Source organism: Chanos chanos, chromosome 14, assembly GCF_902362185.1.
Source record: "Chanos chanos chromosome 14, fChaCha1.1, whole genome shotgun sequence".
NCBI classification, from domain to species: domain Eukaryota; kingdom Metazoa; phylum Chordata; class Actinopteri; order Gonorynchiformes; family Chanidae; genus Chanos; species Chanos chanos.
The window spans coordinates 13,093,987-13,105,984 of NC_044508.1; the positions used below are offsets into that span (position 1 = coordinate 13,093,987).

General features: G+C 43.3%; 1 protein-coding gene across 1 annotated transcript; it reads left to right on the plus strand.

The window, feature by feature from the left end:
* The first annotated feature begins 257 nt into the window (after positions 1–257).
* Positions 258–9,610, plus strand: amotl2a (angiomotin like 2a). Its single transcript, XM_030791535.1, has 11 exons — positions 258–399; positions 1,276–2,066; positions 2,177–2,369; positions 3,830–3,974; positions 4,102–4,188; positions 5,954–6,249; positions 6,358–6,554; positions 6,653–6,754; positions 6,885–7,054; positions 7,405–7,587; positions 7,845–9,610. The coding sequence occupies exons 2-11, from the start codon at positions 1,351–1,353 to the stop codon at positions 7,928–7,930; spliced, it is 2,175 nt and encodes a 724-aa protein (XP_030647395.1). The 5' UTR covers positions 258–399; positions 1,276–1,350; the 3' UTR covers positions 7,931–9,610.
* The last annotated feature ends 2,388 nt before the right edge of the window (positions 9,611–11,998 follow it).

An 11,998-nucleotide genomic window follows, 5' to 3' on the forward strand; every position in this document is an offset into this window, starting at 1 on the left:
CGCTTACAAGCCCTACAGTTTTACATTGCTCAGGCAAGATCAGACTCGCAGACTACTGACGGCAGTGCAGTTCCGCTTTCCGTTCGCCCTGCCCCCTTTTTCTCTTCGCTCTGCGGTTCTGTGTTTGATCCCAGAGGGACTCGGAGCCTTCGCATTCCAAACATTCCAGTCGCTGTGAACAATCGGCCCTCAGTCATTTATTAGCGCAGCCCTCCCCATACCCGCTCAGTCTGTTGTAGGAACTCTTCGGGCGCATATATCCGTACGCGTCCATTGTGAAACTCAAACGAATGGAAATAGAAAGTCTGTAAAACATTTTTTAAGGATTACTTTTAAACTGAAATTGAGAAATAAAAAAACGCCGTCCACAGCATTTATCCGTGATGCGACTGTGACTTGGTGAGTTCTCTCGTTTCTTAACTTTCGCTCCGTGTCTATGTTTTGGATGCGGATTTTTGGCACGGTCAACAAATTCATTTATTGTCCTTGCTTAAATTTCATGGAATTTCATCTGATTTATCTAGTTACATTTCTTACTTATTTGTAATCGTCTCTCTCAGTCTTGAAACTACTTCTAAGTGAGAATAGGAGCGGCTTGTCATGTCACTTTGGAGATTTGGGTTGCTGTTATATTTTTGTCTTTTATTGTTATTATTATTATTATTTTCTTTAAACCTTCATATATGAAAAAATAGCTACTTTTTGTAACAAGAAGCGGCCTCGTACCCCTTAGCACTGAAATCATGGTATGTAAGAACCCAGGCTTGCGTGGAGGCGGTGAAGCAATATTGAACAATTTGAGAACGTCTACAACGGGAAGTGTCTGTCATGAGCAGTGTTGACTAGTCCTTCAGAAATGTCATGAACTCCCCCGAAATTTTTACGGATTACAACACTTACTGTTTAACTGGTGAATAACACATCTGATAGGCAGTTAATAAATTTGCCTTGGAGATTTGCCCTGTGTTAAGATAGCTTTAGTTGAATAAATCTGATAAACCAGTTGATATCAACTCCAGATGTGTAGGAGTTGAAGTGGTACCACTTTATTTATAGAGGATATTGCGGAATATACTTTAGCATGAGAGGTCTTGTAGGATATTTTCAGAGGTATTTATTGGCAAACTTGGTGTTGCTATGGGAAGAGAGATGAAACCTTGAGGCATGTGGAGTGTGTGGGGCTCTATATCTGGTATGATCTGCTGTGGAATCAGAGGAGAGAGTGACTTCCAAGTAGTAACACATTGTTTCCCTCTCCCCCTCCCTTAATTCCAGATCTGTAGTCGAGTCATTGAATTCCTCACCCACTTTGAGTATCATTGATCAGTATTGCGCTTCGAACTGACTAAGATGAGAACTGCCGAGGATTCTTCAGGCACTGTTCTGCATCGGCTCATCCAGGAACAGCTCCGGTACGGGAACCCCACCGACGCTCGCACCCTCTTGGCCATCCAGCAGCAGGCTCTGCGTGGGGGCAGCAGTGGCGGGGGTGCCGGCAGCCCTCGCTCATCCCTGGAAAGCCTGACGCAGGAGGAAACCCAATTCCTCCAGATGTCTACGAGACAAGAGCCTCAAGGTCAGGAGCATCAGGGGGACTATCAGCACACAGAGAGCCCTGTCTGCCACCTTTACCAGCTCCACGGGGAAGAACTGCCCACATACGAGGAAGCTAAAGCTCACTCTCAGTACCTTGCCTCGCAGAGAGGACAGGCTGGTGTTCAGCACAGCAGCCCGGAGGTCTCCAGTCCGGACGCAGGAATGGAACAAGACGAAGGAGTCTGGGACCTTAAACGGGAGCATGCCAGATCACTCAGCGAGCGTATCATGCAGCTCTCACTGGAGAGGAACAGTTCCCATGACAACATGCCTGTGAGCCTGTCACGCAGTTATCCTCAGCTGTCCAATGGTCATGCTGGTCCAGCAACACACAACGGCCCAGTGACACGTGGCCCACCACCGGAGTACCCCTTCATGGTTAAATCCCCTGGATATATGCTGAGCCACTCACAGGAACATGGACAGTATTACAAAGAACCACCTCCTCCCTTCCACTCTCTGCATCACAGGTAAATATTGTGGACAAAATGCAAAAAACATAGTTGTAACCTCACCGACTTACAGTATCTCTATGCTATACATGCAACGGTAGAATTAAAGCCAGTTTCCATTTTTTCAGGTTTGTTCCAGCCCAAGCACAGGTAATTCGTCACAATGGCGTTCCCACACTGACCCCTGCTGGTCCGGAGGTCCTGGCTGCACCACTAAACAACCCTCACAATAACACTCAAATGGAGATGTTGATGAAGGAGAATGAGAGGCTAAGGAGAGAGTTGGAGAACTACAGTGAGAAGGCAGCAAGGCTACAGAAGGTGAGAATCAGTCTAGCTCTTTACTTCTTTTGGGATTTAGCTTTATCATGACTGTAGTCACATATACAGTGAGACATTGTAAAGGCAAAGGCTAACATGAATGTTCTTTGGTTTCCAGCTCATAGATGGCTCACATGAGGTGTGTACGTAGGAAATTATAATGTGTTATTCACTGCCAAATGCTGCATTCCAGAGGGATTAGTTCTCTAGTCATTTCGGAATGCATGTAATGGAGAGGATCACAAGGATTTTGATTTCATTTTAAGAAGCCCTCATTCTCAGTGACTGAGTGAAATATCATAAAACTTGTTAAGCGTCTGAAGACATTCCATGAACCCATGTCTGAAATGCCTAGTATTTTCTTGTAATTTGATCATGTAAACATTAAATTCCAGAATGACACGATAAATCAAATGTAGGGCAAATGAGTTTATTAGTTTTTTCACATGCAGTCAACCATGCACTCCAATATCTATGGCCCGTACTACTGTTTATTTGAAATTAGCCAGTCTGGGGTATTTTTGGATGTTTCTAGACACCAGGGATTCAGCCTTCTAAGCTGAGACCTTGTGGCTGTAAATCACATCTTGAAGAAAAGGGAGGGGTTGATCTCTGTTTTTCTAAGACCCTCATTGTCTGAAGCTTCAATGATATGCCAGTGTGAACAGATGTCTGGGCTTATCTCAGTGTGTCAGACAGTGTTAAGGGCTTCTGAGCAGTACACAGCTGACACACCGGGGTACTCTGAGGAACTGGCCAACCCCACAGCTGTGGATGACAAAACTGAAAGGCCTCTTTCACTTTCATACCCCACCACAACCCCCACTTGTCACTTTGTGTCTTTTCTAAAGGCCTTTCTTAGTTAGGAACACAATCTATCACAAATACGCTCAAAGTGTTTTGACATTTGTGGCAAGAACATATCTTCAGGAAAGCAAATGGCATAACCCTATCATAGATCCTGTGAGAATTCCTTAGATTGGTATTCTGTTCTTCCAAGTAAGCTATAAGCTGCTTTATTGGTCCTTTTCGATGGGAAACATGTCAGCTGCAAGTTCCTGAGTATTTAGTGTTGAGGTAATGTCCTTGTCTTAGTGACTGGTATGCCTTCATCACATCCTGTTCTTTTATTTCCATCGCTGCTTTCTGGCATTTTGCCCTAAGACAAATGTGTAGACACCTGGGACTCATAAGTGGTTCTCGAGGAATGTTGATTCAGATCCCATTCCCTTAAGCTCTCTTAGAGAGGATGAATCACTTGTGGGCAAGCACAATGAAAAGCATAGCCAAGCAAGCACATTCTCTCTTTCTCTCTCTCTCTCTCTGCCTCTTATCCTGGATTGATTTATTTTGAGTGAAACATTGTCTTATTAGCTCGTTCAGATGAGCGTTTAGTGAACATGTTGAAGCCAAATGGAAACCCTGTGTATTGAAAGTGTTCCATATTTCTTGTCTTTCAGCTGGAGCAGGAAATTCAGAGGATATCTGAAGCCTATGAGACACTCATGAAGGGTTCAGCAAAAAGAGAATCCCTGGAAAAAACCATGAGGAACAAGCTTGAGGGAGAAATTAAGAGGCTGCATGACTTCAACAGAGATCTCAGGGGTAAGTGGAATCTGTGGGAGCCATGTAATACTGCTATGGGTAGTTAAGGGGGTGATGTTAGCATTGCAGTTATGGAATGGGAGCGTTTTGCCTCCGCTGAATCCTAATTATTTTAATACCATTTCAGATCGCCTGGATACAGCTAACAAACAGAGAGTGGCTGTGGAAGTTGAAGATCAGAGCCAGCATGTCTTTTCCAAACTGGTTGAACAAAGTAAGTGTCAGATTACTCCCGCTCCTTATTTGTATGTCCAGTGCAGTGCCAACTGCTGTTTCATTCTAGTTCACTGTAGTTTGTATGCTTCCAGTGTACGTTTACATTCTTCAGACCACAGTGCATTGTACGTTTCTCATGACTAAGATTCCTCGGAAAGATCTTGTTTTGACATATCACATTCCAAGATGAAGCATTTCATTATCACAGCAAAGAGCAGCTCTCTTGTGACAAATTATTTTGGCACGTCAAATTTCCTCTCCATTTTCTGCTGGTTGAGGCTTGGTAGGGGCTAACAAACTCTTCTAAACTTGCCCAACTGAGAGCTGCCTTGGCACTTGAGCAGCAAACATTATTAACAGTGGCAGTTAATGTGGCCTGGATTCCTGGAATATTTTCAGGTATTTCAGGCTGTTCCATGCTCTGGGAATGCCTCCCTACCCCCTCTGCTGAGCTAGAGAGGCCCAGTGCACCCTTCTCTGAAGGCTCAACACATTCATTCCACATCTAAGCTAGACCTGGCTCAATCCCTGTCCATGTTTGGGCATTGTCAGATCATGGTGTGTAGAAATAGTCATAATCAGTCACGATTTGTAAGTGAATCCCCTGGAATTTCAAGAGAAGTACTGAAGAACAGATGTGACGTGCCTATAAGAGTTAGCTTTTATTCTTTGTAAAAGGTGATCTTCGCATTATAATTCACTTGGGAGTGTGGCAATTTGGACTTTGCTTTGGAAACTCTAATCTCCCTGAAATGGTTGTTAGTATGTTACATAATCAAATCAGTTCTCCTTGCAGCACTTGAATGTTTGCTTTAAAGGGGTCCTGTTTCAATTATCCAAATATTTCCATAGGTCAATGTCAGAGAACTATGCTGTTTGAGTTTGCAAAACGTCTATAATGTTTTAGATCTAATAGTCAACTCCTGAGTGTCAGATTTTAAAGAAGTAAACTGTTGGTGTAGACCTTAGTTTTCAGAGTGTCAGATCCTGTGTATTATTCTCCTGAGGTATTTGCTTTAGTTGTTTACTACTTGTTTCAAGAGGCATTCCAGAGCTCCACTTAGTACAAAGACATGCTTGTATGCATAAGTGGATATGAGGAAGTCTGCATTCCCTCTAAAGGTGTTTAGGTTGCATAATCATGGCTTGTTTAGAGGGAAATTGAAGGACGATTACTTTCCACCATTTTTTTCCCTTCTTTTCTAACTTGTGAGTTATTCAAAGTACCCCCTAAAAGCATCAAGCAAGTGCAAGTTCAGGATGTTCATTCAAGACGAAGAGCTGTTTAACAGTTATCTGAGATTATGGAATTCACAAGACACAACCGATCATGAATACTGGGAATTCAATAGATGGGAATTCCACAGCAGCTCTGTGTTGCTGGGTCAAAGGACATGGGTGAATCCACCACTCCCTTTACAAGCCAGACAGGCGAGTGTAAATCAAGCAGCCATTCTTTGTTCCAGATTCCTGTGGGAAGTACTTCCCTCGAGAGTCTGTTAGAATGAGGTTGAGGCCCTGGGTAGTGTCTCAGGCACGCCCCAGACCTGTAGTGTGGTCCTTCATCCTAGCACTCCCAACCACTATACTCCCATGTCCTAAGATCATTAAGTGAACCTCAAGTAGACAATTAACTATCAAACTAGGAAAGGGAAGGGGGTGGCAAATGCCCACATACTGTGAAATTTATCAAGACACTTTGTCCACTTTCAGAAGTTTTTATGGTAACCTGTATAAATGTCTCTTTCTTTCTGCCTGCATAGATGAGGAACTGCTGCGAGAGCGGGAGCGTCTGGAGCGAGAGCTGCAGTGTCTGCGTGGTTCAGGAGATGAATGGCGCAGACAACGTGAGGCCCTGGAGCAGGCTTTGGTTTCGGCTCAGGCGCGGAACAGGCTTCTGGAGGAGGAGCTGCGCAGGAAGAAGGCGTATGTGGAGAAAGTGGAGCGTTTGCAGAGTGCCCTGGCCCAGCTGCAGGCTGCCTGCGAGAAGAGAGAAGCTCTTGAACTGAAACTGCGTACCAGACTGGAGCAAGAGCTGAAAAGCCTGAGAACACAACAGGTAAAGCATAGCATTTGCTGTTTGCTCTCAGAGGCTCATAAACACCAAATGAAAATTTGGTGAAGCTGTTTTCTCAAACAACATCTCTCTCTCTCTCTCTTTCTTCAGTGGCAATCCCAGGTCCACATGAACAGTTTGTCCTCCTCAGACATTAGCACTTCATCTCTGCAACAGCAGTTGCGGGAAAGAGAGGAGCGGATTCTGGCCCTGGAGGCTGATATCACACGCTGGGAACAGAAGTACCTGGAGGAGAGCACCATGAGGCAGTTTGCCATGGATGCTGCTGCTACTGCAGCTGCGCAAAGGTGAGAAGCATTTGAGTTTCTCTATTTCCTAATTTAAAATGCTTGACAAAACCACGTGGACGGAACTAAACTGTAACATGCTGTTTGTCTCCTTACAGGGATACAACTATCATTAATCACTCCCCTGGCCACTCACCCAATAACAGTTTCAATGAGGACTTGCCATCGTCCAGTCACAGACATCAGGAAATGGAGAACAGGTATGGCCCCCTCCCCTCTCATGTACACAGCGAGGCCGGAGCTTGGCCAACCGAAATTGTACGGTTTGTGTCTGTGATATGTAAATATATTAGCAAGACTGAATTTTTTTTGTGTATTTTGTTTTTACAGGATTCGAACTCTTTATGCTCAGCTCCTGGAGAAGGATGCTGTGATTAAGGTCCTGCAGCACCGATCCCGGCGGGAACAAGGTCGCCCAGAACCACAGGGACTACGGCCTGCCCGATCTGTCCCATCTATCAGTACTGTTGCTACCACAACTACCGTCTCCAAGATCAAAGGTGAGCAACAGGATTTGAGTTTAAGGTCTAGGTCAGCAAAGAACTCTAAGGAACACCAAGAAATCCCAAAAAAAGAAGACACATGCCTTTTGGTGACAACTGGTGACATCTTTAGCTAATGGCCGATGTAGTGTCGCCAGGTCAGAATGCACACTTCCAAAATAAAACCAGCAAGGCGACTACTGGTGTTCCCCAAATAGTCAACGTCTTGTGAAATGGAATGCATTTTCGTCTCCCCGCTCCAGAATAGAATTTCCAGAATAGAAGAGGGAGTCTAGGAGGCACAGATGTGTTGTGTGTGTGTATGAGCCCATAATTAAACAGCTTCCTCTCTCTGTCTGCTGTGGCAGGAAAGAGCCTCTCGGATGACCAGACAGCAGCAGCGTCTTTGCCGCCTGCCTCACGGCCACTCTCCAAAGCTCAGAGTCGGGACTGCAGCACGCAGTGTGACGGACCCTCTCAAGAGGCCAATGCTGTCATAGAATCCCCTGCCACAACAGTGACTCCAGAACCAACACCCGCACCCAGCTCTGGTGTGTAACAGACACGGCACAAACACCCATGACCTTTTTTTTCTGACGGAAACAGATTTGATAGCTCAGTTAGAAAAATGTTGACCAACCAGCCATTCTGTGGTTTCAAACCAAAGTTTTATTGTTAAGAGAGGCTGTATGTGTTTCTCTCATGAATGGCCAAGTTTTACTTTTCAACTTTCATATGCTGCAAGTGTTAGAGGCTTGATTTTGCTGCCCACACCTTGACTTACATCGTGTCATTCATTTCGTTACAGAAAATGGCATGGAGCTGCCGGGGACAGCTCTCAGTGCCACCAAGAGCAACAGTGTTGAGACAGACATGGTGGAGATACTTATCTGAAGAGCTCACAGAATTCTCCCATCCGTGTCTTAGAATCTAGAATTCCGACAGCAGTGAAGAGACACTCGGAAAAAAATATTCATCCAGCTCACACCTGGGATTGACCGAGTGTAAGGAACAAAGTTTGCCCCATCCATTGACGTTTATGCAGCAAACTAGCCAGAGGTCGCCATTGGATGTGGACCGCATGAAGAAACAGACGCTAAGAACTGCCTTCAAGTGCAGAGAGGAGAGCAGAGCTCCCTTGAACTGTTCTCTGCACTAAAAAAAAAAACCATATGAAAGGCAACGCTCCAAACCCTGTTAGCCACAGTCTCACAACTAGCTTGTCATGTGTACTAGAGTCTGAACTTGAGGTACTTGGACAGTACTTGGCATAGTAGCAGTGGGCAGCTGTGAGACTTCATAATTGCATATAAACACAGTATACATAAAGATCCTTGTTAAGTAATGTATTTATATTTATGATGCTGCTGACATAGAATAATTTGTGTGTGTGTGTGTGTGTGTGTATTTGTGAAGTGTCTGGCCTAGTTTGTAAGGAAGATGAGAGAATTCCTGAATGTCTATTTTTGTTTGATTCCACTATATTGACATATCCTTGATTGTCATGCATCATTTTCTCCATACAAAATCGACCAAGGGTAGTGTTCTATTCCAGCTAAATATGTTGATCCATGAAAGACTATGACCGCATTCTCAGATGAAGCACACAACAAACACAAAGACAGCTTTGGCCGTTCCATGTATAGCCATGTTCTGTCACAACTGCTTGACCCTTGAATGTTGGGAATAGAAACCTCATGTAATCTGGTAGGCCTAGGATTACAGCATTTACCAGAATAGTTGAGCAAATACCAACTGACTGAATGCCTTCGCTCCCGTTTGTACTAAATTAACAGTACAGTTGGTGTTCTTATTATAATTGGCTGTTGGTGGGCCTCTTTCCTTGCTTTAACAGTGGAATGAGAGGCCTCCTTTTGTGGGCAGAGGTTGATGGGAAAGGCTTGTCTCCTCTCTTTTCAGGGACACTTAAAGGGAGTGTTATGTTGGAGGAGGGGGGTTGGATGTGATGTTTCAAATACCAGATTATTATTTGCGTCTCAGACGGCCGTTACCCAACATACTTTTCTGTCACAGCTAATCTTCCCACATTCCTTTCTGGCAGAGTCTCTCTGGTCAGAAGAAGTTTCTATCTGGAGTCTGACCCCTTTGCCCCATTTAAAATGGCTGGTATTCACAGAGCCACGGTAGCTGGTTCTACCCTGAGCATCTAAATCGAAGAGCAGTTATATACCGTAACTCAGACAAATGTGGCTATATATGGTCTTGATTTACTATCCTATACATTAACCCAGTGTTCTAAAAATATTATTGTCTTTATCTGGCAAGATATTCACACTTCTGAAGACAGAAAGACATGTGAACACTAAATGGAACTATACCAGGTTTAGATAGTGAAGCACCAGTGAACGCCTTTGGCTTTTGTACCACCACAGATGTGTTTGTGTTCTTTGAGTGATCGATCAAAACTGGAAAGTGCTGGGTAGGATCAGTATTGCACCATGTTCCGCTCTTTCACTGAATGCTACATTTCTATCTTTCTCTCTTTCTTTTCCACACAATGCATTTGCTGGTCAAAATATTGTGATGGATTTCCTGTGCATTTTAAATGCTGTGTTTTTTTTTTCATCATATAAACTATTATGTTTACAGAAAGGGCAGTTTTGAAACAAGAGGTTAATATATTTTGTATATTATTTTCTTTCTTTTTTTTTTTGGAATATTTAGTGACCTGAACATAATGCCAAAGATTTGCATTACAATTAAGTTATATATGAGAATATGAAAACTAGTGAGGTATAATGTACATGCCTTGCATAAGCTGGTTGACCCATACTTGGACGTTGCTGTGAACTTCTTGAATGGGGATTTTTTTTTTTTGTATTCCATTAACATTTCATTAATTGAATAAAACTTTAATATATATCTTTATAGCATGGTCTCTGCTTCTCTCTCTTTTTGTCTTACATTGTAATTTCCTTGGTGAACACTGTGTTAGGGAGCAAATGCAGCCTAGAAAGGAGATGGGTGGAGATCAGCCCACCAACATGTTTTACAAGCACATGTCTGTGCAAACTCCTCTTATCAAAATCCCTCTCCTGGCATGAATGGTATCTCCCATTCATCTAAGGAGAAGGCTGCTTTATTCACTTCAGGAAAACAATTTTGCCACCTGCTCAACTGTTGGCAAGCAACCTCCCTTAGACACCCCTCTCCCCCCTTGCTGGCAAATTCCTAAGCTGAACGTGACCTAGCTGCAGCCTCACAGGCCTGACTAAACTCCCTGTGTTTCTTCAGCACAAGCATTAAAACAAAGAGGCTCTTTAGCTCCTCTTTTTTTAGCTCTTTGTCAATTGGTGTTATTGGGGGCATTCCTCGACATGTAGGTGACCTCCAGCCAAGCCAGCGCTGGTAACTAAATGCTTGTGTGTTTAGTGAGTACCACACAACAAAAAGCTTTTAAAGTTAAAAACACTACTGAGGACAAAGGGAAAGAGGCATTCAACAAACTCTAGTCATTCAAAAGTTGTTGTTTTTGGCTGGCGCAGTATGAACCATAGCAAAGAATGATCCCACAAATACCTTTAATGTCAAAGAGCAAAAGATTTACTGTCACTAGTGTCTCTTCCGCTGTAGTAAACCAGAATAAGCTGTCAATTCCTGATAAGGTTCTAGCACATGCTTAAGGTAACTTCACAATTTGCAGGTTTATCTCTTGTTGGATAACACATGCCCATTCAAAGCATCTGAAATCACAACTGAAAAAGCATTCTTTGAAACTGTGCTTGAAAGGGGTTCTCCTTTGCATTCATGAGAACTTCTGAGGGTAAAATAGAGATTGATGGTACTTGGTTTGCATGAATGCAAAGGAGGATGATTTGTCTTAGCTTGTCCAGTCAGGCATATGCAATCATCTGCATTCAATTAGTCTTAATAAAACAAGTCTCTCAGTTTAGCGGAATGCTCTCAGAATTTAACACAGCTGAAAAATGACGCAAAGCAAAGCAGTGTGGAGACAGAGGAATATCAAGAATTTACCCTCCTGGTGCTGTAAAACTTGGGTTTGAGCATTCCATTCCTAACGGGGAAGAGCAGAGTATTCAAACATGTTAGCAATCAAGTGAAGCTATGAGGTGCGGTATTTTTACTGCTCTCCAGATTATCCTGCAGGAGGGAGTTTGCTTCATGTGTTTTTTATTACAGTGAGGTATGAAACTCCTCTGCATGATTCATGGTGAAAAAGAGCCAGCAGCCTCACTCCCCCTCCCTCTCTGTCCAATGATATTAATCTCCACACTCCCCCATTTCTTCACATTAGCACGTTTTGAACTTTTTTTTTTTTTTTTAACAGCCCTTCCAAAAACTATGATTGATTCTTTGAAATGAGATGCAATCATTTCTGATGCTAATCTTAACGTGTAGTGGTCTTAAAGATAGGACACTATACAGGTAGCCACATGTTATTTACGGTATGGGAACTATGCAACACTAATAGAAACAGAGCAAGGTGAAATGCCTTAATTTATTTATCAGTGTAGAATTCATGGTTGGTTCTTGTCAGCTACATACTATGAGGGCAGCAATTGTAACCATCCTCTAAAAAAAACTTGATTTACCCAATTGGCTTTTCTCCCTGAGCTCAAGACATGAGGTCATTTGCTTTAAATCAGGTGTTATTGTACATGACTGGAACGACCTGCAGCCTTGAGGACGGACTGCGGTGAACAGTGCTAATTTATGGGGACTGAGTGTTTTGAAATGGCCTTTCCTGTTCAGATGAACCTCCAACAGAAAATGACCTCATTCTGTCCCGTAGTCTGTTCATCATTCCAGTTTAGGATAATGGTAATTATACGGTACCCTGAGGTCCATTAAACATCACTGTCATGTTGGCAAATACAATGCTTTCTGGTCAATTCTTTTCTTTCAGTCCTTCCAGGAGTGTCATCCAGGGATGTGGGGTAATTAGGGACTGCGATCTATGCCGGATAAGGGGGGTATGGA